The sequence below is a fragment of the Plectropomus leopardus genome, chromosome 12 (assembly GCF_026936395.1).
Source record: "Plectropomus leopardus strain MGB_pleo_1.0 chromosome 12, ASM2693639v1, whole genome shotgun sequence".
In the NCBI taxonomy this organism is placed as follows: Eukaryota; Metazoa; Chordata; class Actinopteri; order Perciformes; family Serranidae; genus Plectropomus; species Plectropomus leopardus.
In genome coordinates, this window is record NC_142187.1 from 27,399,413 (window position 1) to 27,412,901 (window position 13,489).

The window sequence follows — 13,489 nt, forward strand, 5'->3', positions numbered from 1 at the left end:
CACAGCTTCAGTCTGAAGCCAGCTTGTTTCCATGGTGTAGTTGCATTACAGGGGAAAGCATCAAATTCAGGAGAATGGACTAACACGGCGAGTTGTGCAGAGAGGCTGAAATGTGATGTGCTTAACGATGTGGCTGTGCTGGAGCCAAACGCCTCATTGCTCTGCCTCACACTCTCTCACACGCATGTATTCTGCTCCTGTCACACACACTTTTCCTCCATCTCGCTCACATGCAAACACTTAACCTTTCCTGCTGCCCTGCCTACCCTACAGTGTCTTACCTATGGTGATGTTAAAGCCGTCAATGCTGAAGGTGGCACTCCGACCCTTCCTAAATCGATGCTTCTTGGAGTTTGCTTCCATCGCTTTGGCAACCTCCGGTCACCCTTTTGCCTTTTTATCTGTTTGAATGCCTCTCAGTTGCACCGGCTTGTTTCAGTTTCCTTTGGGTAACTCTCGAGAAAAAATGTAGTCCTCCGACTCGAGCTGGAGCACAACTGTCAAAGACTCACCACTTCTCGTTTAAAGATGCCGAGCTGGAGAATTTCTCTCAAGTCCTTCTCCACCCCCTTGTCTTTGTTGTACATATCTTTTCTCTGCCTCTCTCCGTTTCTCACACCTCAACAAGCTCATTTCAAGGAGCTTATGGCTCTTGATTTGTTTTTCTTCACTCGATCTCCCTCCACCCCTCCCTCCACGCTCTTCTCCTCGTCTCTCTCCCCCAAGAGGTACAGTAGGTGTGAGTGGTGGGTGGCAGTGGTAGTGGTGGCGGTGGTGGAGGTTGGGAGGAGAGTTCTTTAAATGAACGTGACTCCTCCTACTGTCAAGAATTTATAGAAAAAGCATCGGAAGCTAAGAGTTGGTATGGCACAGATATATAATAGTCTATTCTAGTTTTGCTCAAAAACTCTCAGCAAAAAAGACTATGACTGAAAATCGTGTTGCGCTGCACATGCATTGGTGCATGAACACTAAAAGGAAAGGAAACAGGAGAGAAAGATAGCAACAGAGTGATTATGTGTATTGAGTCAAAACTAGTCATTAAATCAATGCCAGTGCTTTTCATTTTGCAGGCGCTACTCAGGCACAGAAAGCAGAAGCCTATTAACAAGGTACTGTTCTTTTGAAAAAAAGGGAAAAAAAAAGCTCTACATCCCCAAGTCGAATAGTTACATCGGTCAGACCGCACAAACTGCCTCGGATTTATTTATTTTTTCCTTTTAAGTGCCCACTGAATACTGGAAATGACACCGGAGCAAGGACACTGTTTTTTCATCATTTTGAATGTCATTCTAGAAAAAAAAATCTTCCCTTTATGCTTATTAAAACTACTTTTACCCAATACACATCTCCTAACCTGTACACATAAACACACAAACCTGCACACACCAGATCAACAAAGGATAAAAAGCTCCCCTTATTACAACCATCTGACATTTAGCTATGGAATTTTCCGTGTTTCATTTTCCCCCGTTTAGTGTCTCTGAGTGCTCTTTATGAAGGCTTCTGGCTTGTTCTCACACGTTCTTTTAAAATCAATAGATGTGCCTATAATAGCACGCGCACAGGTGCAAAGACGTAATGTCTTCAATTGTCAATATGTACTTAATTTATGGACAAATTAGGTCTGAACAAAAGGGGAATACAATCTTATTGCGATTTTTTGAGTGATTCAGAATGCATTTTTCTGTATTATTTGCTATACAAAAGCAATAAATCATTCTATAAAATTACCAACATAACATTTGCTACAGTCAACATATGATGAGATTAACTGATACATGACTTGATATGTGTATCTTTAGCTACAGAATTTTAAGAATCTTCAAGCACAGTAGAATATTACAACTTAACCATCATGTAAAATGAAAAACAAATAAAATCTGAAAACGACCAACAAAGCATTGCTGAACAACAGGCCTGGTGTTAACATACCCATATTTCTAAAAGAAACATGAATCTTATTGAACTCCAGTCATTTACAGTATTGTAACAAACAGAGTTCTTCCGATACCGATACCCACATTGGAAATGCCTCCAATACTACTACCTGGATTGGGTATCGACAAGTATGTGAGTCTATGCACCAATCTGATACCACGTGATTTATTAAGTACCTTTAAAGTAGTTTTATACCTTGATAAAGAGTCAGTTTTAACGGAAATCAATTCTTCTGCACTCTAAAACAGTAGGTCAAACAGCAAGTTGCTGCTGGGAACTACTGTTTTAGAGCGATGAAGTATTGATTTCTGGTAAATACTGCTAGTAGGCAATATTTTTACACTGGTGGACAGTCCCACCAGTAAAAAGGCAACATGCACAGTATGCAACGACTTTAGTTCAAACAGGTGGCAATTGTGTTTTCTTTAAAATTTTAAGAAAAGTTAATTTATTCATAAATTTATGTAGTTTTTAAGTTGCTGTTGCACTGTTTTTTACTGTTACTGTCCTATTTACAAATTTCAGTGTCCGTTGTTTTTTTAAAGGAATTATTGTTTATGCCCTAAGATATTATTTTTTATCACTGACAGTCAAATTAGATGATGAAATACAGTTTGATGGCATTCATTCTCTGTATATATTTGTTCATGCTTTCAAAGTGTTAAACCTAAGTCATACCATACAACATACAATTATAGCGACAATTATACATCCATATAAGGTTAGCAGCATAATGCCATGATACTGTATTAGTACTCAGTATTGGCCGAAGCGCAAGTTCAGGTATCTGAATCGATATCAGGAAGGAAAAATGGTACTGGAACATCTCTACTACCAACTCACACAAACTAAAGTACACACTAGATGTACAATGTGCCTCACTGTAAACATTTTGTTAACCATTCAGCTTCCAGACTGCGGCCGTTAAGCACATGGACTCTGCTCAACGACTGCCAACACCTGTCTGCTCTCAGCACATAAACATCTCTCTCTCAAACACTTACTACAGCAAACAATATAATATGCAAACACATGGACAGCACTTAAACCAGGTCTTGGCATTTTCATAAAGTAGCACTGTTTGAATCAAAGCTTGCCCATGGCACTTTCAGGGTTTCCCTCACATTCATTTATCTGTGGCAGTCCACCACAATTAAAATATCTGCTGCCACTTATTGATTTTATATTTTTAGAGCTGGACTATTCAATAGGAGCACTGTTGAAATATATATATACTTTTCGGCTATTTATAGCACAGCACTCTGGGAGTGTAGAGCATACTCTGGATGGAGCAGCAGAACGTCAGGCATGGTGAAAGTGAGTTTTAACAGTTCATTGCATTCGGTCTGAGAGTTTGCTTTCACTCGCAGCACCTGCTCCTTTTGTCCTTCAATCTGATCTGATCAGCTATGATTGTATTGACAGATCAATTATCCAAACCGTGACTCAAACTCCACAAAGTACTGCTAAGGGAAAAAATAACTCATGAGGAGTTCTGCCTGCATTGTGTTCATGGACCCACAAAATCATCTGATTTTAGAAAGAGGACACAGAATGATAAAAGGGCGGACAGCTTCCTGCCACACATAGAGTCTTATTATGTGGGAAACACTGACTTTACAAGTTGATTACGTCATCTACTCTCATGTCATGTGGTGTGTGTGTGTGTGTGTGTGTGTGTGTGTATGTGTGTGCGCGTGCATGCGCATGTGAAGCCCAAGGAGCAAGTTGTTTCCATCCCATTTGTTAGTTTTTTTTTTCTTTTATTGTGCCTATGCCATTTGAAAATTACACTGTACTATATCATGATTTTGGTTTAAATACAATTAATTGTTCAGTCCTAGTACAAATCACCAGTGATCACTTTATGCTGCTCGATCCTATGTAGCAGAAAAACAAACCAAACTTAATTTTCTCTTTAAACTTAAGCAGAATTGCCCAAGATTTAAACTACCCAACGCATGTTCTTTGTGTTTCTCCTTTTTTTCTCTCTGTTCTTTCCATAAGCAACTTTTCTAATAACAGCTACAATAAATAACATAACTTAATTCACTGGCATGTAATGTGATCTAAGCAATGTAGCAGCAAAGACAGGGGATTTAGAAGCATTAGCACATCCCCACAATAATAAACTGTTAATAAAGCCTGCGTTATTTCTGTTGAGCTGAAGCAAGCTGTAGCAAATCTCAGTGGCAACACCATGTTTGAAACATCTGGATCACAATCACACACTGAAGAGTCATGAAACACTGAAATGAGTATGTAATTTCGAAGGGTGAGTGTTCAGAGGCTATAGAATAATCTTGGATCTGTCAAACAATGACGTAGTCAAATAAGGACATTCAATAAGTAAAGCACTATAGACAATATAATTAATGCATGATTTCTGAGTAGTGTGGCGATAAAGGTGTTTGAGAAAAAAGGAAATCGATAACAATCAGGAGATCTATGCAATTATAACAGAGCCAGTTTGAGTCATTCAGTGTAGTTCCAGCGGACACATTATACACTTGTTAGATAATTACTCTCCATCTCATTTGTTTGTGCGCTTCAGTAAGAGCTCTTTATCCTCTCCTTCTCCTGTCACCATGCTTTCCACAGCCTCCAGTTCATACTGTATGTAGCAATTTGTGAGGATCCTAATTTTGCAACACTCTCTCTGTGCAACATCAAGTGGCCGCCTGTTCCTGGGTAGCTTTTATGTTAATGAGTGTATGTGTGGGAATACTGGAAGTTTTTTATTCTTTCCTTTTTTTCAGCAGACTCATTTGTTTGAAAGGTCAAAACTTGTTAAAATTTGTTGTAATTTGCTTATACTTTTAAAAATGAAAAGCCTGTTGAGGCCACAGCTGTGTCAATATGATTAATGATATTATCATATTGCCACAGAGCCCTGTTACCATTATTAAACTTATCCTTGAAAAATGACTCTAAAATAATGTGCAATTATCCAGGACATAGATTAAAGAAGTAGATAGGTGTTAAAGGGCAAGATTTTCTTTGAGAGTTGATTCCATTAGAGTAGGTGTCTGTTGAAGTGTGTATATCATGGTCAAAGTTTGCTGCAGAGTATTAAAGCTTCCTGTTTAATGCATTTGAGGTTATAGAAGTTAGAGATGAGTTTACATAATACACTTAACTGTGGGAGTATGCTTCTGCTTTGATGATGCTTTCGAAGGCTATATGGTGCTCTACATTTTTATATATTACCTTGTAAACTCTGGCAATGGAAGATTTTTACAAAATATTCTGTTAAAAGCCTCAATATGTGCTACTGTAAGGATGTTGGAGGCGTTCAGCAGTCTGTATAACACTTAAGTCAACAGAAAGTCAAAGTCAAATCAGGTAACTCATGAGCGCTCCTCAAGTGCCACCATGAGGCCAAAATTTTTACCTGAACACAAGAAATATAACAATCTCCTTGAGAAATTGCCCCCAAATTAACTGGAATTTCCCCAGAGAATGAGTACTTTCCATGTTGAACACTGTGTTGGTATGCTATTTTGTCTCGCCTCAAGTATGGTAATGGCGTCTAAACGCACAGGTTTTCCAGGGCTTACGGGCCTCATTAGATATGAGCTGTAAAAAAAATGTTAAAAAAAAAAACATTGAAATTCATAGATCTGATCAAATTTAAAAGTGCAATAATCATGTTTAGAGCAGGAAATAATTCACTTCTGAGAAACATTCAAAAAATGTTTTGTGACAGAGGGGGGGGGTTATAATTTAAGAGGAGGATTTCATATTTCATTTTGAAACATAATGTGTACGTTCAACTAAAAAGAGTCTGTGTATTTCAATGTATGGGGCGGACTTGTGGGATGGGTTGGGTAATGGGTGAAAACAAAGCACAAACATTTTTTTAAAAAATATACAAAAAAGATATTTTTGGCAGGTATATGAATGAGGAAAGGCTGTGTTAGGGGTGTTTCTATATATCTCGTAACACTGGGGGATATTTGAATCGTAAATAAACCTGCAATGGTTATTTATTTATCTAACTGGGTGGTATGTAAACTGGGGGAGGTTGTAAATAAATTTGGGAATTCTTTTAAATAATATATGAGTTACAACAGAAAAGAAAGAAATGGGTAAAGATACATAACTTTTACTTCAATGTTGCAGCTGAACTCACCATTTGCATTGGACTCACTTGCCGTCACTTCACTTTTGCACATTTTCTTTTTTTATTGCTCTTTTTTATATTTTAGGCATTTTGTTGTTTGTTTATTCTCTGCACATACTGTACATTTTTATTGTTATTTAATTGTATTCTATTTTATCTTATTCTATGTTAAGTGCCTTTCTTTGCAAATATGTAGGCTATTTGCATTATTTTGCCCTTTTTTAACAAATAGTTCATTCAGTCGCTGCTGTCTTCTTTGGTGCTGCAACAAAACAATTTCCCTCACAGGATTAATAAATTATTGCTATTTTATTCTATTCTATTCTATTCTATTCTATTCTACCTACTCATTTTCAGACACTACTTTTGTTTTGTTTCTTTAATTCAAGCTAGCGAGGCACTAATCGAGAAGTCGGTCGCTCCGCTGGCAGAAGTTACCCGCTCGGGCACACTTGGCCACGCTCTGCTGCCGTTAATCTCTAGTACGCATGCTCTATGGGCCAGTAGATCTGGGTATTTTACACAATTCTACACCGAAAAAAAGCTTTTTCTGCTTAAGGCGCCAATGAGCAGCTCTCATAGGAATGAATGAGGCCCCATACTCCAAGGTATTTAACAGATAGATTTCCAATAATTTTACTGTGGATATTCATAGTCCCCAGAGGACAAAATCGAACGTATTCAGGGAACTCAATACGTTAGAGTTTTAATGTGCAGACTGCACTCAAACTTCACATTCATACTCCTCACCTTATATACCTTACCTTATATAATTTGTTACAGTGTAGCTTGGTTAACATTGTTAACAGTGTTACAAAAAAAGCAGCATCTGTGTGTTGCTTGGCAACCATTCTGCTTAATGTCACTAAAAAGCAAGCATTGTTTAGCCAAAAAATGATTATTTGTTATCATTACTGTCGTTTTTTCAGGGTCCAAAATGTATATGTGTATAGTGCCAAATGCAGGTAGATTATCCATTTTTGCATGTAAATCCTGGGAAACTATCCACTAAACTGGTAAACAGATAAATGTTTGCACTAAAATAGTCATGTTATAATTAAACTGTGTAGAGTCTTTACCACATTTTGGTGTCATTTAGGGTTACACATACACACAGACACACACAAACATGCACAAGTGTGTCTAAATGGTGCCGGGAAACTGACAGTCTCCCTTACAGGTAAACAATGCTACAAGCTAGGAGCGGGTACTAGGAACTGGGAACAGGTACATCAGCTGATTCACTAAATTATTACTTGCCTCCTTTCTGCTGCGAGCCACCATGGCCCCCACACTTATAAAGGTAATAAAATAATAACACAGAGTCCCTGTAGTTTGAATCAAGATGGCAAACTCTGTATGCCTCCTACATTGTCACCGGCAGTGCATCAGCATCACTCTTTCCGTTTTTGCCTTTCATAGCAAAAGACCTAGACATACTCTGCATCACCAGTGGAAATTTTTCACATGCTGAGGCTGAAGTGATAGATCTTGTTCTGGCCTCTTCTTTTGCAGTTTGTATTCAAACATTATACAGTATAATGACAATAAAATCTACTGAAACAAATGCATGTGTCACAAATAAAGCTATTTATTATTTTGACAGAGGATTTGTTTTGTCTGCCTGTAGCCTTGGCCGGTGAGTCACATAGTTAATTTCAGACACCGACTTTTTTGTTGCTGCTATGTTTATTTTTTTGAGCACTGGCATGTATATGTAGTAACAGTTTTATAAAAGCAATAAAAGGCAGTGCTTTAAAGTGATTTTAAAACAGCTAAGAGGAATTGTTAGGTGCAATGCTATGCAGAGTGGTTTACTGCTTAATTATACCACCATTCCTCATAATTGCATGGAGCCTATTCAATGACAAATACATCACTCAGGGCTGCTGATACAGACAAAACAGATAGAGTGTATGCCAAGACACATTGGTTAACACCTATCGAGCATAGTATACAATATCATATGTATGTTGGCTTTAATGCCAGAGCACATATCAAAAGGAGCGTATAATACAACAGCTGCTCTGAGAGGTGTATTCTTTACCCGTACATCTGTTGAGTGCTTGTCAAGATCCATTTTCTTCAAGGGTCAATACGAGGGCTACGTCACTGTCACTAGGCAACAGGAAGACCTTTCAGACATATATTGCATACATTACACTGAGGGCGACACGGGGTTGATATGGCAAAAAGCACTTGTTTCGCTAGTGTGGATTTTATAGTAAAGTAGTAGTATATACACTGCAGTTTTTTTACTGTTATTTTCAGCATCTGATTTCCTCACCTCCATCTGTAGGTGCTTATTGGAACAATGCAAAAGACACACAACTCAATCAGTTTTGATGGGATGTTTACAAACTTTTTTGTTTTTAATAATAAACTGCAGTGCTTTTTTTACCCAACTGATGCTGTAGTGGATTGCAGGACAAAAACGCACCTGCTTGCTTTTCCTGTGATGTCCATTGAAGGTGAAATATCGCTCCACCTTTGATCTGGCCATCAAACACCAGGACAGGCTATCACCAATAGATATTAATTCGTCGTGAAGATAAAGGGGAGGTGAGGACTAATTTGGGGAATTATACCAAAATAATTTGTACAAAATTAATCCCAAATATTCCTGCTTTTATTTGTAGTGAGTAAAGAGCCCCTCCAATAAATGTGTATAACTATATGTTAACTCTCAAATAAATATAAATAAAAATCACTATTACACTATAACCCTATGCTTTCCTTACCCTCTGGAGGCTGATAAACTGTCATTTCATTGTGTGTTTCATTCAAACATAACATCACTTTTGAGGCTTTTTGATTGGATAATCTGTCCCTGTAGCACATCACGATTCAAGACAACAACTATGTAATCAGACAGAAAAACAAGCTCATTAGAGGTCTCCCCTAGACTGTTGAACGGCCTGCACTTTGTCAGTCCCCACACCACTGTCACCACAGTGACAAAGTCATGTAATTAAGACACACAGGGTGCCAGGGAGCTTGCCTTCTCCCCTGCTAAATACTCATTAGAGGCACCTTTAAGGGTAATGTTAGCCTGTGTCGCAAACCTGTGGGAAATGAGCTGACAAAACAGACAGCTACATGAACTGTCATCCGTATCCTGCTGCAAAGACCCCGAAGAAAACAAGGAAGAGAGTCTTGAGCTGTATAGTGCACATACGCTAATGATTTTTGCACCAGCATGTTTCCTGAACAAAGAAGCAAGATGGGTGAGTGTCGTGTCAGCAGAGCAAACAGATGAAAACCATTTGATTAGAACCAGGCGTCTTCTGCACACCCCAGACGTCCTCCTCCCCACAGACCAAAGCACCTAATCAGTGTTATTTGGACACAGTCAGAAAATGACACCAATACGGCTATTCTCATGAAAATGTCACACATGCAGAGTTGACGACCCAGCAGACTGCACACATTATTACAGTGGTCACAGAGGCCACACGGCAGTGGAACAGCTCATGCGCCAGAGCTAAACACTCGCCATAGGTGTTGATTATAAAAACAACACTTAATTAAGGAAATCATGTCCTCAGTTGCAAATAAAAATAAAAATGAAACTAATATCCTTAACTGTAGACAGCCTCTGTAGGAAAGTAGCATCATATCTTGCAGACAAATCTCATCCCGTACAAATGTTCATTTGCAGCTATTCTGCAACAGCAAAACACAGAAATGAAATTATCATTGATATCAAACAGCTCTGCAACAACGAACACTGGCAAAGTATTCTGCTGATACATATTTTTGCTAACGCTGTCCAACCAATATTGCTCTAAATGTATCTGTAACCATGTTTTTCTATTGGCTATACTTACAATAACTGCTGAGTGTAACTATAGTGTACAAATTAAAGGGACAGTTCACCCCCCAATCAAAAATATTTATTTTCTTCGTACAGGTAGTACTATCTATCAATCTAGATTGTTTTGGTATGCGATGCTGAGTGTTGGAGATATCAGCCATGAAGATGGCTGCCTTCTCTCAAATATAATGGCACCAGATGGCACTTAGTTTGCGGTGCTCAAAGTACGACAAAAATATAATAAAAAATAAATAGCACCATAGGTAAGACGAAAAACATATAATTTTTATTTTCGGGTGAACTTACCCTTTAGGGTTTGGAAACAAAGAAACTCAGTTACTGTAAAGGAGCCCTTTTTCTAGTGTATGTTCTTCACAAAAAAGCGCATTATGTACCACATTGTGAATCTAATAAACTTGTTGAATGCATTTCCCTCATAAAACATCTACAAAGTTGTTTTTTCTTTAAAGTTTGAAACCTGCACTGTTTATATCCATGTCTTCTAGCAAGAGTCTTATTCTTTTTTGCCTTTACGGACATATTACTGCATTTCTGCACTGCAAATCACTGAAATAGTGTGAGTCCACAAATATTGTAGGAGGAACATCTAAAGTTAATTTTCACTGTGCTACATTAACATCACTGCTTCCTGTACTGAAAAAATGTTGGAATTGAATGTTTGCTAACTTCAGTTACATATGAGCATAATTCACATGACAGAGGGCTACCAATATCTACACTAAAGACAGACTATAGTTATTTTTCTGGTTTCTTGTTCTTGCTTCCTTCTTTCCTTTACCTGCATCTTTCCCTTGCTCTATAGGTCCCCTCGCTGTGAGGCAGAGATTAAAGGATGAGATGTGAAGGGGAAGGAATAGATGGAACATGTCCTTGCCATATGGGGCACACTTGATGGATCCAGTTTCATTTTAAATTGACATTAATTATTGATGACATGTGTCAAAGCTGCGTCACATGTCAGTGAGCTTGTAGTGGATTGTTCCGTATTGTTTTGATGTCTTAGAGCTTGTTTTTGACTCTTGGTTCTTATATAGTAAAATGCTTTTGTATTCACATGAAAGAAGAAACTGTTTTCATTCTTTTTTCATTCAGGCAGTGTAAATTAGAAAATACTACGCATTTTGTTCTTTCAAATTCAACAGTTTGATGTGCAATGGCTTAATTATTCATACATACACACACGCCAAACATCCTTCTTCAAGGACTTTATGAATAAAGATCATTCAAACATTGGCTGAATTTGCACACTTAAATGGTTAGTCACCTTTAAACCAGATTATAGACACTTATCAACCGAAATTTCAATAAGCTTGTTGTATTATTAAAATTTAAATGTATTGATCTCTCAATGATTTATGTGGATGCTGTATTACTATTATTATTTTACCATCCAAATCGGCTGTAGTATTTAACTACAAAGCAGGTTTCCAGCCAGTGATGCCAGCTAATGCCTCTTAATTTATTAATGAAGCATTTATCATCATATAGTAGTAGATACACAGCAGTAGTATTCATTAGCCTGTATTTACAAAGACATTTATTATCTATTACATCACCTTCCACCACAACACATTATTGAAACGTGTTTGCCTTCAGTGTCAGATGTAAATTTATACATGCTGCCTTTATGTGGCACTCATACAATTAATAACTCAATCATGTTCAGCAACTGCTTGAAGCTGTACTCTATGTCAAACTATTTAGCATTTATTGGCATAAGTATCTGATCAGTAATCCTGATCAAATTGACTTAATTTCTTTCACAAACATGGGAAGAAGGCAATGTGCAACGAAAGAAGAAATGACGTAAAAGTTAGCAAGAAATTCATTTAAAGTGCCAGACAATAAAAATAAAAATAAAACAAAACAAAACAAAAAATGGAAAGACATCAAAACATTGTTTTAAAGGTAAAATATTAAAAATGCTTTAAATATTATCATAATTCTACATTTATCCCTAATTTAAAAAAATCTAAATCTACTGATTTCTTGCAATTTGTGGATCATTTCTTAACCAGTTGGCTCATTTCCTTTTCCCCATGTTTTTCAATGGAATCGCACCAATCTGTTTGGGTTTTAAAGGGTTAAAATACCATTCAGTATGACTAACATCTGCTCTGAGAGAGATTCCAGCTACTTATGCACCACAGGAAACTCTCTGAATATGACCCAGTTCTCGTGCCAGTAATGCAATCAACAGCAGGGTAATTTCAGCTCTTCAAGATCCCTATTATTACACAGTCTCTCCAGAAGGTTATATTTACACCTGACTGTACGAGTGAGCGCGAGACATTACCCATAAAGCTCCTCCTGCACTGGTCATTTATTCAGGAGCTCAAAAAAACTTTCTTTTTTTTTTTTAAAATTATCCATCTATTTTATTTAAAAGGGGTGTGTGATATCATTTCATGGCAACTAAGATAAGAGCCATGGACTGCTGTTAGAGATGATGTCAAACTGTTGTGATCTCTCAACTACAGATCTCCACAACAGTAGGTGTCTGTGTTTTGTTCCTCAGGAGGAAGCAGGTGAGTGAGCAGTCAGCTGAGAGTCAGGGAGGGGACTCCTCAACACGCATGAACATCATTGGGGACCGGCGAGGAAACTCAACGGGAGTCTACACTGTCATACGGTCATGGAAACGCCACAGTGCGGATGGTATTTTAGGAGTCAGCCAGGGAAAATGACTTTCCTCTGGGACAGATATGCAGGGAGTTGGAACCAGAGGTGGCAGAAGTGGAGACAGCTGAAGATAAACAGGATGAACTGAAGGAAACACTGAGTAACACAAGGGTGAGAAGACATTAAATAAGTTTAAGGAATAAAAATACTGCATTTCTAACAGTAGTTTAACCACTGAAATCTGAGCAAATTGGTTTGATTTCTTGAAGGAAAAAAAACATGGGGAAAAATGAGCAATGAATTAGTTCAAATAATAATAATAATAATAGAAATTACCTGAAAATAAGTGGGAAAAAGTAAAGTGAAAAAATACAAAAAAAATGCTGAGAATTAATAAAAAATAAAAAATAAAAATAAATAAAATATATATATATATATATATATATATATATATATATATATATATATATATATATATATATATATATATACTTTTATTCTGTTACAAAATTTTAAATATATAATTAAAACAATTATGAATATAGCTTTACAGACATTTCTCCTATTTTTATTTCCCCCCTTTTTAAATACTAATTTTCAAGTCTTTTTCTTGTCACCTTTTACTCATTTCAGGCAAATTTGTGGGACATTTCTTACCAAGTTGCTCACTACCTTTTTTTTCCCCATGTTATCGCAAGATGAACCAATTTGCTCAGGGTTCAGGGGTTTAAAAGCTTGTGGAGGGGGTCTGAGCGTAGCACAAGAAAACTGATGCCGATCTAGGTTTCAAAGGGTTAAAGGGTACACAGATAATGAACTGAACACAGATAAACTGACAGTTGCTGGAAAAACTGTATCTCTCATTTAACAAAAATCACAATTCACTTCACTTTAACCTGTTAATCTGTCTTGACTTGAAAAATGTTGGCGATGCAATTATATTATGCTGTTTTGGTAAACCT

The 13,489-nt window shown here is 37.2% G+C and overlaps 1 protein-coding gene across 3 annotated transcripts in view; it reads right to left on the minus strand.

Moving 5' to 3' along the window:
• The window catches only part of pde1cb (phosphodiesterase 1C, calmodulin-dependent b), a 123,927-nt gene that overhangs the window by 108,300 nt on the left and 2,138 nt on the right, over positions 1-13,489 (minus strand). The window contains exon 1 of one of the 3 annotated variants that reach the window (XM_088085685.1): positions 282-675. The exons of the other annotated variants lie outside the window; for them this stretch is intronic. Within the exon in view, the coding sequence (XP_087941811.1) occupies positions 282-363 (82 nt within the window). The 5' untranslated portion in view covers positions 364-675. Of the gene's footprint in view, positions 1-281; positions 676-13,489 lie in introns of those variants that run through there. 3 annotated transcript variants of the gene reach the window in all.